General features: G+C 41.9%; 1 protein-coding gene across 1 annotated transcript in view; it reads left to right on the forward strand.

Moving 5' to 3' along the window:
- Positions 1–2987: 2987 nt before the first annotated feature.
- Positions 2988–15135, forward strand: part of LOC310874380 (myosin heavy chain, fast skeletal muscle-like) — a 36279-nt gene continuing 24131 nt past the window's right edge. Inside the window, exons 1-18 of the mRNA XM_083787155.1 lie at positions 2988–3028; positions 4301–4526; positions 5610–5753; positions 6466–6622; positions 6746–6773; positions 6890–6995; positions 7464–7556; positions 7655–7718; positions 7815–7913; positions 8006–8109; positions 8531–8669; positions 9355–9473; positions 10169–10318; positions 10433–10603; positions 11006–11204; positions 14238–14348; positions 14759–14826; positions 14926–15013. Coding sequence (XP_083643281.1) covers positions 4323–4526; positions 5610–5753; positions 6466–6622; positions 6746–6773; positions 6890–6995; positions 7464–7556; positions 7655–7718; positions 7815–7913; positions 8006–8109; positions 8531–8669; positions 9355–9473; positions 10169–10318; positions 10433–10603; positions 11006–11204; positions 14238–14348; positions 14759–14826; positions 14926–15013 — 2044 coding nt within the window. The 5' untranslated portion in view covers positions 2988–3028; positions 4301–4322. The remainder of the gene's footprint in view (positions 3029–4300; positions 4527–5609; positions 5754–6465; positions 6623–6745; positions 6774–6889; positions 6996–7463; positions 7557–7654; positions 7719–7814; positions 7914–8005; positions 8110–8530; positions 8670–9354; positions 9474–10168; positions 10319–10432; positions 10604–11005; positions 11205–14237; positions 14349–14758; positions 14827–14925; positions 15014–15135) is intronic.

A 15135-nucleotide genomic window follows, 5' to 3' on the forward strand; every position in this document is an offset into this window, starting at 1 on the left:
CTAACATTTTATACGGGAGCCAATGAGGTTTGGAAAATTGGGCTGATTTCATAGTATGATGTCATACTATACTGTCCACATGACGTCCGAGATCCACATACACATAGAGGCCTTGTCGTCACCCAGCTGTCTTGTTAGTAGACAGTATAGGGAGATACTGATACTGATACTTTATATAATGAAACTAATCTACAAATTCCACAAATCCTTGTGTATCAAAGGTGGCACTATGATTGGGAAAGACCAGTGACAACGATCGAAGTTAGTGGCCCGCTCACTTCCATTTAGTATTTTCTGGGGCATGCACTGGAAATGAAAGTGAATGTGATCTGACTAAAAGCCTGCCATCTGTTCTCTCATGCAGAGTCCTGGTGCAAATGTGTCATGTGTCGACTACAATCTTACAATGATCCAGAGATGCTGTACCAAGATAACTCTGTATTCATACTACACTGTGTCTATCTGATCTCCCTGGTCAGTGTAGTGCCTCTGTGGCTGGCAATGGTCTCCCTCTTTTGCCATTCTTCTGCAGATTCCTTCCTTGAGCAACAGTTGTGCCCTGGCAGGCTGCCACAGATGTATAACAAAAGCTTGGAGGCATTATTGTCTGTACTATCTATCATGTATATACTGTGCCACTCTGATGCTCTCTCTCCACCCACATACATAACAGGCCTCTAGCCTCAATAAAAAGCAAGGCTTTTGCACACCTACAGGTGCATAGGTGTAGCCATAGGCTGAAACGTTGCTGTTTGTTTTTGAAGACGGGTGTTTGTTTTCATTGTCAGGCCTCTAGCCTCAAAATGAGGGCGTGTAATGTCATTCCCAATGTAATGAGAGTGGCCCCCTATACAAGGAGCAAGGTCCAAAGTGTTCTACATTTCTCAGCTGGAACTTCTGGTGACTACATTCTTTGGTTCCATTGTTATGTGGCTGTGATAGATTGAGCCGCATGTAAAAAAAAAAAAATCAACTGTCCATTGTTACATTGCTGTGATAGATTGAGCTGCATGTAGGAGAACAATTAGTTTTTGGCACACACATTGCTAAGGGGAAGATTTACAGAGTCTTCTGTATCCAACGGAGGGAGGTATAAGAGTTTATTTGAATTCAAATTGAGACAACTTAATTGAGCTAACTTTATCGTTTCACGGTCGAGAAGAGGATTGAAGCGTAGCCCACGAGTAAAAGGATACCCTATTGGCCTGAATATAAGACTATGTTTCTTTCCAATGGAAATATCCTAAAAAATGGGGTCGTATTATAATCAGGGACTAGACTATTTGACATTCAATGTTCTTTTTCCACAAATGAGTCATGAAAAATCATAATCAGAGTCTTATATTCTGGACAATACGGGTGCCTTAAGTAAGCTTTGATGGAGACAAAGTATTTGCTATATTGCCATTCATTTCAGTTCCTGTATTAAATTAATTCATTGGATGACACCAGTGTGACATTCTCCGAGGTGATACAGGCCCTTCAAGAGGATGACCAGCAGATACTGAACACCGGAAGACAGAAGAGGAGTCAGTGAGTCCTCTCTGAAAAAGGCCAACGTCCAGCTAGAGCCGCATTGTTGTTGATGTGAGTTCAAGACCAATTGCCCTGCAGAAAACCAAAACATACACAGTAAGTCCCAGTTCAATGGATCATTTATATTTCTTGCCATGGCCACTCGGGGGCTCTGTACTAACGCTATTGTGCTGTGAAACTGCCTATAAGTCAGCCTATATTGTGCTACAGTAGTGGCCTTATGACAATTCATTGATTGCATAGATAATTGGCAAATTGATGTTAATGTCCCACTTGATATATACTTTCTACAATAGAAACCCTTGTAGGCCTATGTGGAGCCTGTTACGGTCTGACAAGCCGATCCAGAGAAGACACCTTAACAGATAATATCTTTCAAGCCAGTAGTGTGTGTGGTTCTAAGCCCCTAACTTATATCCAAATCCACCATGGCCTGTGTGCGCACGGTTTGAGTCTAATTTGAGAAACTCTACTGTTTGTAGAGATCAGGGCAGATCCTCGGGAGAATTCCTGCTGACATTTGCGCTATGGGCTTCCCTACAATATCTAAAATGGATCCCCCTCTCCGATGTCCAGCAATCCACACACACCACCTAAAGCTAGCATAAGATCAACGGATTAAGCATGATTAGGGCCCATAATCAAAAGGCAATATTTCACGGATGCACCATGATGCCATTAGTAATTGCGTGACGCATTTTACTTTAATTTTCTTATTCAGACATACTGTGTCATCGCTGTTGGGCGGAAAACATACTTTTCAGGGAATGGGAAAAGATAACCTGTTCCAATGAATCCAATGTAGTTATTATTTAAGTTCTTGTCAATAGCCTACTTTCTTTTTCATTGGTTAAATATTCATGAAAACAGACAAACTTAACAACTTTAAACTGGACTGGCAAGTCCACAAACTCTCTGAGATTGAGCTTGTAAATTGGCTGCTGTGTCTACTTTTGCGCGCCACAGGCATACGGCAAAGTATACACTATGGCATTAATTAAAACATGAAATATGGGCATACAGGACTTCTGGCCGACAGTGACAATAGTATCAGCGTCCCTGAGTCTTCATCACAGCAGGAATTTCAATTATCCGGGTGGCTGATTGAAACGTAAGCCTCACATGGAATAATAATAATAACATCTGTAGTAGATTCTCATTCTAAAAATAAGCCTAAAATGAGATAAATGTCACAGAACGAATCGGGGAGTGGCTGGGGGTCTCTCCCCATGCCCAAAATGAGAGGAGGAATTTAAACAGAGGGCTAGATTAACGGAATAAAAGAGGCCCCCGATCCCCTGTCCTTTCAATTGCTGTTGAAGCTACAGAGCTACGAGGGTGGTGAGCCTTATGTTTGTGATTACAATAGGGTCATTTATGAATGAATGATGTCATATTGTAGGCTACATTACTTTACAATTTGCCTTTATCTCATTATGATATTTCCTCAGAGCACTAGTAGAAATCATTCCAACAAGACGACAGAGTCAAGGTGGGTAAGTGATGTTTCTTCCATGCTATTTTTTTTAAAGTATTAGTAGTCTTATGAATTATGATATACAGTGCAATGTGTACATAATTGTTTCAATAATAGTCTGTCACATAGAGATGGGATGGGATGGTTTAACCGACATGTGTGTCACTAACCATTTAGGAGGACTAAATAACCAAAGTTAACCGAAATTAAGTCGTATAAAATGAAATATGAATGGAATAAATCTCTTTATATAAATATAATATAATCTATAATTTTTCCTTATACGTTATTTTACAATGCCTAGTAAAGAAAAAGAATCACACTTGTGTGAAGTGAGGGGCGCTCTTATCATCATACATCATCCGTATCATATAGACTGTTAACCGCCCACATTCCACAGGTTAAACGTTTACAAGAAAATCACACCCGTGTGAAGTGAGGGGTGCTCTTATCATTATTCATCATCAATGACGTAACATGTCGATTTGCTCAGACACAATATGACGTAAATTTTCCGTGTTATTGTCAATGGGAATTAAACAAAAATACCGATTTGCTCAGACACATATATGACGTAAATCTTCCATTTTAGGGAATTAAACAAAAATACCGATTTGCTCAGACACATATGACGCAAATTCACATTTCATTGTCAATGGCATTTAATGGTTGTGTTAGGACAAAAATCTACACTATAGCTGAATATAGGCGTGAGGGGGAATATATAGTGAGGGGAGCTCATCATACATCATCATACTGTACATCACATTCCGTGCTCAGCCAATCAAATCATCACAAATGTCATTCCGGCCAGTCACTTTTGGCGTCTTCACTTTTCTGCCCTCACTTTTGTATCCTCAATATGTACTTTGCTCAGCCAATCAAATCATCGCTATATGGGGTGATCACTGATCAGCCAATCAAATCATCGTGTTTGTGTTCACGCAAACAGACAAAGCTGGATGTAGGAGGGGATAGCGCCCCTCAAAAAGGCCCAAATGCCCATCCCTACTATGAAGATAGCATTCACGGCCCAGGCCGTAGCGTAACGGTCTGGGCACCGGACTGGTAATCCAGTCGCAGTGTGCCGCGGGTTCGACTCCCGGACCCGACACGGCCTTTACTGCATGTCATCCCCCCATCTCTCTCCCGTTTCCTGTCAGCCTACTGTCTGTCCCTTCAAAAATCAATAAAAGGCGTAAGCCGCAAAAAAATATCTTAAAAAAAAAAAAGAAGATAGCATTCACAACAAGAGCCCCATAATACATTTATCTTTTGTCATTCTAGATCATTACCATAATTGGTAACCATGAGTACGGATGCAGAGATGGCCGTCTATGGGGAGGCGTCCATATACCTCCGCAAGCCGGAGAGGGAGAGGATCGAGGCTCAGAACAGGCCGTTCGACGCTAAGACGGCCTGCTATGTGACCCATTCAAAACAGCTGTACGTCAAGGGGAACATACAGAGGAGAGACGGTGACAAAGTCACCGTCAAAACCGCCGCGGGCCAAGTGAGTGATAATTGAGCCATTGATGAGCACTGCATGTTACTCTGAGAGTTAAATGAATACTGAGGATTTGACTGTGTGTGTGAGTGTGTGAGTGTGTGTTCTCCATTGCCCTTTTCTGAATCAACTCTTGTTTCTCCTGAGTCAAGCCTGTCAATTTCTATTTGGGAACTCTGATTCTAGTGTAAAATAAATGGTAAATGGTGCATTCATATAGTGCCTTTATCCAAGGCGCTTTACATAGATTGTGCATTACATTCACCCATTCACACACACATTCATACACCGATGGCGGCGGAAACCATGCAAGGCACCAACCAGCACATCAGGAGCAATTAGGGGTTCAGTGTCTTGCTCAAGGACACTTCGACACTAACTCTGGGGGAGTTCAAACTGGCAACCTTGCGGTTACCATCCAGCCACTCTAACCCTGAGCCACCGCTGCCCACACACCCAGTGTGTGTGTGTGTGTGTTAGACTAGACTAGTCTTGGTTTTAAGTAGGCTACGTATAGAGGTGGGTTACTATACTGAACAACAGCGGTTTATACCTGTCGAACCTGGACAAATAAGGTTCAACAGGAGGGCAAGTTCTCATTTACAATTCAATACTCCTGATTATATCCTGATTATATTCCAGGTAAGTACAGCCCAGACAATTGACATGATTCTTCTAGCCCAGTGATTCTCAACCTTTCCTGGATCAGGACCCACTTCAAAATCTCAAAAGTATTTGCAGCCCACCCTTCTTTAACACCCACCCACTTATAATAACATGGCAGCCATTCCACTGCCTTGTTAAGTGGTCAGATGTGTGGGCCGGGTACATTTGTGTTCTGGCTTCGATCAATGGAACTAAGGCTAATGGAACTATGAAATGGACCTGGAATTAAGTCCCAATTATTGTTATTATATTATATGTTATATTATCAATAAAATCTTGTTCACAGGTTGAGAGTCACTGTTCTCCCCATTGATGAGTGGATGACGATTTAAGTATCAATGCATGCCGACCATTTCACCTAACCCCCTTTTTTCTTGCTTCTCCATTATGGAAAATGACCCGGACGTCGTCACCATTTCCAAGGTTGTGACGGTGATGGACGACGACGTGTGTCCCATGAACCCACCAAAGTTTGACAAGATCGAGGACATGGCCATGATGACCCACCTCAACGAGCCATCCGTGCTGTACAACCTCAAAGAGCGCTACGCAGCGTGGATGATCTATGTGAGTAGCATGTCGTTTCACCGCCTACCTAACACAGGTTCATATTCAGAACCTTTTCAGGAACAGGGGCCCACTTTAAAAAATCTTGGGCCCAACTGATGGGCATGCATTTACATTTTACAGAGCATGTTAATTTATTTATTTTTGCTCAAAGTTTCTTTATTAATATATTCCAAATCACATAGGCTATAGGTCAATAAAACAATAGCATACAAAAAACTCTGTTACCCCTGCACCTTGCACCGATTAACAAAGGACCTAATTGTACTTACAGACAAATAATGTCCCACATTAAAGGCAAAAGCGTTACAAGATGAATTCTCAGCAGACCATGTGCACAGCTCACTGTTCAATGGGGAAATGCTGGCTAGTCTAGGCTACTGAGTTAAGAGTTTAACTTCCTCATGCTTTTATACCCGTTAGCTCCACCACTAGATGGCAGTACAAACAGTAAGAACTGTCACTATGAACTTCACATTTTTAACTTAACTTATTGAATGGCAGAATTATCATTTTTAAACTATGAATCCCCAACCAAAACTGGCCTTTCAATGGAAGCACACTATTATCAATATAATCTTAGTGTTTTGCCAAATATTTGGAGCCACATATCCTCACAGTTGGGAATTGTTGCTGTATACTGTATGTCCTTGCGAGCAAGACCAGATTAAAATGATTCCGGTGATTTATGGACAATTGTGTTGAATTGCAGACCTACTCTGGGCTCTTCTGTGTCACTGTGAACCCCTATAAGTATCTGCCGGTCTACAGTGCGGCCGTGGTGTCTTCCTACAGAGGGAAGAAGCGCATGGAGGCTCCACCGCACATCTTTTCTATCTCCGACAACGCCTATCAGTTCATGCTCACTGGTAAGGTTAGATTACTATTAGGCGGATGTGTCACTCTCGTTTCCACGTTTAATGCTCCATTCGGATTTTATCGTATGGTTGCAGTGAGCAAACACTATTTAAAAAAAATAATCTTTTTCACAGATAGAGAAAACCAGTCTATCCTGATCACGTAAGATATGCTAATTCAGACCACTACAGAACAGATACAAATGACAAAAAAACATAACTTTCTGACTTTACTTTATGGCTTTGTTCACTTTTATCCTATTTCTTTGGAGCTTATAGCGGTGAGTCTGGTGCAGGAAAGACTGTGAACACCAAGCGAGTTATCCAGTACTTTGCAACAATTGCAGTGTCTGGGGACAAGAAGAAAGAAAGTGGTAAAATGCAGGTGAATGAAACAAACATTGATATAATGCGCAAAAAACACCCGATGCTTATTATAACGGAATAGGTTATATCGGTCCATAAAAATGCCATATCGGAACGGTCTCAAAATAATACAGATTATTGAATCGGTTTTCACCAGCAAAAAATAAATAAAAATGGAAAAAATTCTACATTTAATTTGTGTATGTACTCATCTCATTCAGTAGTCAATTCAGTTGTGAAAACCGATATGGAAAAGAGTATATGCTATTTATTGATTGATTGAATACTTTTTTTTAACAGGCCCTATATTGGAGGCTTTGGCCCCCTATAGGCCCTAGGCTTGTTTTCACCGTGGTCCTCTGTATAATATCGGAATCGGTCAGAATCGGTATCGGCAGATATGACCCTGCAAATAATCAATTATGATCAATGATGATCAATTATGTTATGATTGAACCACATACTGAATGTGAACATAATCTGACAGGGTTCTCTAGAGGATCAGATCATTGCTGCAAACCCCCTGCTCGAGGCATATGGCAATGCCAAAACAGTGAGGAATGACAACTCATCCCGCTTTGTGAGTTATTAAGCAGTCAGATCACAAATATGAATTATTCCACCGTTTTCTCATTTCTCATTAATTTAAAATGTCATATTTATTTATCTCGCAATCAGGGCAAATTCATCCGGATTCACTTCGGAACCACAGGGAAACTGTCTTCAGCTGACATTGAGACATGTGGGTCAAATGAACTGTGTGGACTGTGACACTATATTACTACAGTATGTGAATTCAACATGTAAAGTGGTTTATTCTTTAAACATTTTTATACAGACCTCTTGGAAAAGTCCAGGGTGACGTTTCAGCTTGCAGATGAGAGGAGTTACCACATCTTTTATCAAGTGATGACCAACCACAAGCCGGAGTTGATTGGTACTAATCACAGAAACGTTCATCTGAATAGCAACAAACACACTATGTTTGTCAAAAAGGTAATAATATTCACCAACGGCTATGTTTCACAGATATGATGCTCATCAGCACCGACCCCTATGACTTCCCCATGATTAGCCAGGGTCAAATCACAGTGGCTAGCATCGACGACAAGCAGGAACTGGTGGCTACAGATGTAAGTGGACATAGTTCATGCTAACGGTTAAAGGTGATAACGTGCTAATGTGCCTCGACCATACAGGCATATGCAAAAGCTAATTAGTTTATGTAATTTGGATTTATAATTTAGCATTTTATTAGATTTAGCACTGTTTGTGGACATGGCACTCTATAATGTATAATAATCATAGCCTCACTGTACAGATGATCTACCGTTAGACAGATATTAGGTTCTTAGCTTGCTGATACTTGATGACTAATTCTATGTATTTGATGTATTACCTTTGATGTATTACCGTGTTGTTCTTGCTTACTGTAAATCGCTCTGGATTAAGACCGTCTGCTAAATGCCTAAATTGTGTAACATGAATTGACTTGCTTTCAGTTACATGTCACCTTGTGCAGTTAACAGTTGATGTGTTGTGTTCTATTTGCAGATGGCTGTAGACATCCTGGGCTTCACCCCGGAGGAGAAGACCGGCATCTACAAGCTGACGGGTGCCGTGATGCATCATGGGAACATGAAGTTCAAACAGAAGCAGAGAGAGGAGCAGGCCGAGCCGGACGGCACAGAGGGTAAACAACATCCCTGTTGACTTCGACAGACAATTTGACCTTTTTTTTTAAATCATTTTAAAATAGTGAAAATAGCCAATATACAGCTTGTAGAGCTGCTATTTTCACTACTTTTGTGTAACACTCTGGTATGACATCATAGTAGGACCCGGGGTAGGCAACTTTGGCACCGGTGCCACCATTGGCACAAAGGAGGCATAAGTGTGAGAGAGTATTTTTGGTTTAAAATAAACTATTAAAAAAAATGTAGTAAAATAAATAAAGTCCCTCACATGTGTATGTAAATTACATCCCGCACATAATTCTAAATTCATTAAACCTCTGAACTCTGACAGGGGAGGGAGTCTGGGTGGGTTACTGCTCCCAATGCTCCGAGTCTAATGATCATTATAACAATGTGAAAGAAAATATTTTAAAAGAAGGGAAACGGCTTTATTCGTGAACAATCAAAAACAATATATTGGGATTTTTTATGTGTCATTACTGTCGACATGGCACACTGACTAATATCTAATAAGAATAAGGCACAAAAGTTGAAATATGGAGATACATACTTTATGGTACATGCTGATGGATAACATACTGTACGCTTGCCTGCCATGATAGCTGTCCAGTTGTTTCTATAACAATACAATGTATGGTAAAGCAGCAGTATTATGTTGCTCCAATCATGTTGTTGTTTCAGTGGCAGATAAAGTGGCCTACCTGCTAGGCCTGAACTCTGCAGACCTGCTCAAAGGCCTCTGCTACCCCAGAGTGAAGGTTGGGAACGAGTACGTCACCAAGGGCCAGACCGTCCAACAGGTGATGTGCAGTGGCCGTGCCAGCAGCATTAATAACACAATCTCTGAAAATGCATATCCTACTATAAATGTGCCACGTCTCTGCATGCGTGCGTGCGTGTGTGTCTGTGTACGGTTGTAATGCACGTAACTCGAGAACCGTTTGCCCCACGACTTCATAGTCGATACACGCGTTCCACTGCACACCCCCAACAGGTGAGTGCAGTGCCCGGTATCGAGTCGGGCGGAACCCACGGTTCTCCAGAACCACCACAGAAGGCTCTGGTCACTCAGGCTCTGCCAGTGGGAATCCCCTCAGTGGGAATCCCCTCACCTGTGCAATTTCCAGCCTCTGCCTCAGCCAATTGATTGCCGTGGCAACCCCACACCTGACAATTGATGCAGTGCCCGGTGTCGAGTCGGTCGGACCCACAGTTGGCCAGAACCGCCCCAAAAAGGCCTCTGCCCGGGCTCTGAACAGGGCCGCTACCCTGTGTCCATATATGGAGCTGGCCTGTTCTGACATCATTCTTCCATATTTAGGCATGCCTAACAAAGAACTCCATATATGGGCATAAAAGAGACACAGACATAATTATCTGGGCGGGGCATTCATTTCCAACTTGCATCGTTCCAAGTAGGCCAGCTGTAGAGGCTCCAACGGCGCTCTACTTGCCATAATAATAACCCTGTTGCATTTTGCAATTCCATTCCAAGGTCCATAACTCTGTTATGGCTCTAGCCAAATCCGTCTATGAGAAGATGTTCATGTGGATGGTTGTCCGCATCAACCAGATGCTGGACACCAGGCAGCCAAGGCAGTTCTTCATTGGAGTCTTGGACATTGCTGGGTTTGAAATCTTTGATGTAAGTGACAAGTGCAGCACCGCAATGCAAATTATCCAACATATATATAGCATCTTTATCTAATCTACATCTTGTTGAACCTTGTTTTTCTTTTCTCTTTTTTTTCTTTTTTAGTTCAACAGTTTGGAACAGCTGTGTATCAACTTCACCAACGAGAAACTGCAACAGTTTTTCAACCACCACATGTTTGTTCTTGAGCAAGAGGAATATAAGAAAGAAGGCATCGAGTGGGAGTTCATTGACTTTGGAATGGACCTGGCTGCCTGCATAGAGCTCATTGAGAAGGTGTAACACCAGTGTCAAAACCCAATCTGTGCCAGGAACGTTTGGTTACGTTTTAAGCAGCAGGTACTACCTGTGCCAGGACGTAAAGTTACGTTATTTAAAAAAAATTTTTTTATATATATATATATATATATATTGTTTTTTAATTTAAAAAATAATAATAATAATATATAGTTAAAAAAAAAAAAAAAAAAAAAATCTGACGTGCACGCGATGTGCACATGGATGCGCCCACGGTTATTTATTATTTAATTTGTCCCATATCTCTGGCACCTGCACAGCGTTTCTATTGTAACAGGTGGCATGGATTGTGTTTTAAATGTTGTCGACTAAAACCATGGAGAAAAGTGTTCTTTCTTTCTTTCTTTCTTCATATTGTATCTTTACTAACCCCCCCTACAGCCAATGGGCATCTTCTCCATCCTGGAAGAGGAGTGCATGTTCCCCAAGGCTTCGGACAGCACCTTCAAGAACAAGCTGCACGACCAGCATCTGGGCAAGTCGCTGTGTTTCCAGAAGCCCAAGCCTGCCAAGGGCCTGAAGGCCGAGGCTCACTTCTCCCTGGTGCACTATGCCGGCACAGTGGACTACAGCATCGCAGGTATAGGGCTGGAGATCTCTGTTCAGTATTTCAGCCGTTTAGACGTGAGCGCCCCCCTCCTGAGATACTTCCGGGTCCTACTTTTGTGTCGCTTTTGTGTCCACCATAGAGTTATACTGTGTCGCTCCTTCGGACTAAATCTGAGACGAAAACAACCACAAAGCTACTGGTCTCCCAAATCTGGCTGTGACAGGCCGTCTGCCCCACGCTGAATACTATCGCCATTTTATTTCATTGTGTCAACTAAATCCTCATTAATGCAAACTAGATTCAACATACTCAACCCTGCACACATTTTAAATATGCCCCCGAAATATTGTACTGAGCAAATGGACTGTTACCACCTTCAATACTAAGGCCCTCATTTATCAAACGGGTGTAAAATCTGCCACAGATTCGAGTGCAGGTTTTGTAGTACACCCACGTCGCCACGGCATTTATAAAGTGATCGCAAACAGCTGATCCTTCCTTAATTTTATTCTCACGTTAATAAATGTCACGGCTGAATTTTATCTGGCACGCCCTAAGAAATCAAGCCTCGCCCTCGTTTTTGCGACATGAACAACGGCAATACGTTTCCTGAAACCATGGTTACATGAAAAAATAGGTTTCTCCCGTGCCTTGCTGCCCGCCTCACCCCCCTCTCTCATACACACGCACAGCACGCACACCCAAGCCCAACTAACTGGTGTGTTGTTAAACAAATAAAGAACGAACACCTGCATGAATTAAATAAAGTTGTAGGCCTACCCTGTCTGTTTCACTCTCACCTCGCTTGCCTTGCTGTCATGCACGCACGCACCTACATCATGACACATTAAAATAAGGCTGTCTGTTTCTCCTCTCGCTTCCCTTGCTGCCCGCCTCACCCCCCCGCACGCACGCACGCACATATCGCTATTTGCAACTTTCACTGTGTGTTGTTAGTTGTATATTAAATTATTAAAGTATTTTTAATTTAATATACAACAAGATATATTAGTGAACGAAAACCTGAACCTGTGAACCATAATTAAATAACAAATAGGCACCCACACGCTGCTGTTTTGCAGGTGCTTCTCCTGTCCTGTCCTGTCTGTCTGTCTGTCTGTCTGTCTCTCTCTATCACAGTGGTCCGTCCGTGACCAACTGACCATGCACGTTCCGACGTTCGACAGTCTATTTAGATTGCCTCGCAGTCGTTAGTCACTGCAGTGGCCGGGCTGTCAAGTCAACTGTCATTATATGAATGTGCAGCCAAAACAGTATATAGCCTCATGTGGCTGGTGGTGGGCAGCGTGGGCTGGCTGGGTAATATACCTATATCTCCGATGCAGTTCCCACTTGCGCTGGGAGCCTGGCACGGTACATTTGGCATTCGAGCGACGCGTCGGGTTTATTATATTGCACATACCGTAAGAAAGACATCGGCCTTCATGCTGTAGATTAGGCTACAGTAGGCTATACCTGCACGTTGGGACTCTCCACAGCTGAGCTGCAGCAGCTGCTGCACTATACTCTCCAACGTCCCGTCATGGAAATATTTCAGCACAGACAGCCCAAATCCTCGCATGTATGCGCTCATGCAAAACACTGTTTAAATGGCTTAAGCATCTCTTGCAACATTGTTTTTAATTGCGCGATTTTATCTCCTACTAATTTCATATGACACATGTATTCCTTAACATTTTTATTTATTAATTTTTTACATGTAGCCCATATACATTATACATACATTTTATATAAACATTTTAGGAGTGAATACATATATGTTTAGATGCCTGTGACAGCCTCTCAGCAGTTCAGACAAGGCTGCTCCGCTTGTGTAAGACAGAAAATAGCGTACGGCTGCCGTGACTATTTGTCCTACTCAAGTTCAATTTCAAGCTTTGCCGGAAATGTTAAATGCCGAAAATGTCGGTAATTTCGGCGTGCGCCCATATTTTGGCGTACGCACGGTTGATAAATGAGGGCCTAATAGTCTTTATTGTCTCCACATCATATATTTTATTTGTCATGGACACTTGTACAGAACATTAATAATTCTACTCGAGTTGGAAGCATTAAGACCCGTTTTAACCCTCAATGGCTTCCTTTCTGAAAATTAACGTCGTTGTATAAAGATTCACGCGTTTAGATATTATATTTACAATGAGAAGCGGACGGGAGCTGGTGCCACTTGGACTTGTAGGACTACAATATGACGTCGGACTTAAATACCTCACGGTTTGATTCCCATTCAGAGGGCTACCATTAAATTATAAATCCATTTTCCAATGCATCTCGATTCCAATACATGATTTGTTTCCCCCCCTCACTACTAACTCACAGTGTCACAAGTGCTTTCTAATGATCCATAATGAAACCGATCCATTTTATTCCATTATCTTTTAGCACACTAAGCACTACAAACACAAACACCTGAGCTGGCACACGCATGTTACAAACACTGTGTACTTAGATACACCAGCGTCTACACTTTCTCAGAAGACTTAGGCTCTTCGGAGTCAGTGTAAATATCATGTTGACCTTTTACAGAGCTAGTATAGAGTCACAAATCTCAAGATCATGGGCATGTCCACCCCCCCCCCCCCCCCCCATCACTCCCCAGGCCATCTTTGAACAAGCAGTGTTGAGACAAGCTCGGAATATTGTATCTGACCCCTTGCATGTGTTTTACAGAGAGTACGAGCTAATGCCATCCGGTAGGAGGTATAGAACTCCACGGTATGTGCATAATAGATTTAAACACTCATTTGTTCCCCTGTCAATCAAAATGCTCAATCAGAGATTGCCGATTGCACTTCATCACTTTATCAAGGGAATGTGTGCAATATCTCTATTTTGTATGTTTCATGGTGTTTTTCTTATGTGTCTGTTATTTGTATGCAGCTGCGACTCTGTCTACAAGACACATTTCTCCCAAGGGAGACAAATAAAGACAACCTTGAACCTTGAAACATTAAGCTTCTTTCTTTAAAAAGAAATCTTCCATTGTCCGCATCGCAATTAACCTATGAACCCATTTGATTTTCCACCCCATCCTAATCTCAGGCTGGCTCGACAAGAATAAAGACCCTCTGAACGAGTCGGTGGTCCAGCTCTACCAGAAGTCTGCTCTCAAGCTGCTGGCTCTCCTCTACGCCAGCTTCGCCTCAACAGACGGTATGATGGAGCATAAGTCTTTCTCATTCTTAAATCGTTAGTTCTCACACTTTTAAGATGTTTAAAAAACAGCAGATGTGCAAGCTTGCAGCGTGGCACGAAGTGACATTTCAGAATAATAAAGTATTCAATCAATCAATCAATCAATCAATCAATCAATCAATCAATCAATCAATCAATAAACCAAATTCAAACTTCTCCAATACTTTCAAGGTTAAAAAATAGCAGGTGTGCAATCTCACATTGCAGCACGAAGTGATACGCTGTGAGCTTGTGTATCGGTTATATTTTAATAGCCAACGTTTAAAAAAAACTGTGTTAGATGATAGAAGTCTGTCTTCTGTGTGATTTTAAATATTTCGTTTCAATTATTTACATCATAACCATAGCAGTCCATATCATCCTAATAGCTGATCTAGGGAAGAAAGGTGCCAAAAAGAAAGGGGGATCATTTCAAACGGTCTCAGCTTTGTTCAGGGTACGTAATGTAATGCCTTTTGTCTTCAACCATACAAAGAAAAATGTACCACTAGGGTGCACCAGCAGCTTTTTACCACAGCACTGTCCTCTCCGACAGGAAAACCTTGGCAAGCTGATGACAAATCTGAGATGCACACATCCTCACTTTGTACGATGTCTGATTCCCAACGAGTTCAAGACTCCAGGTACAACGGTGAAACTGACCTAAATGCTGCAGAGTGCTGGGAAAAGCACTGACATTTTATACTTGAGTAAAAGGACAAAAGTATTGGCATCAAAATATACTAAATATACTATAAAGTGCTAT

Source organism: Protomyctophum parallelum, assembly GCF_964188405.1.
Source record: "Protomyctophum parallelum genome assembly, chromosome: 17".
NCBI classification, from domain to species: Eukaryota; Metazoa; Chordata; class Actinopteri; order Myctophiformes; family Myctophidae; genus Protomyctophum; species Protomyctophum parallelum.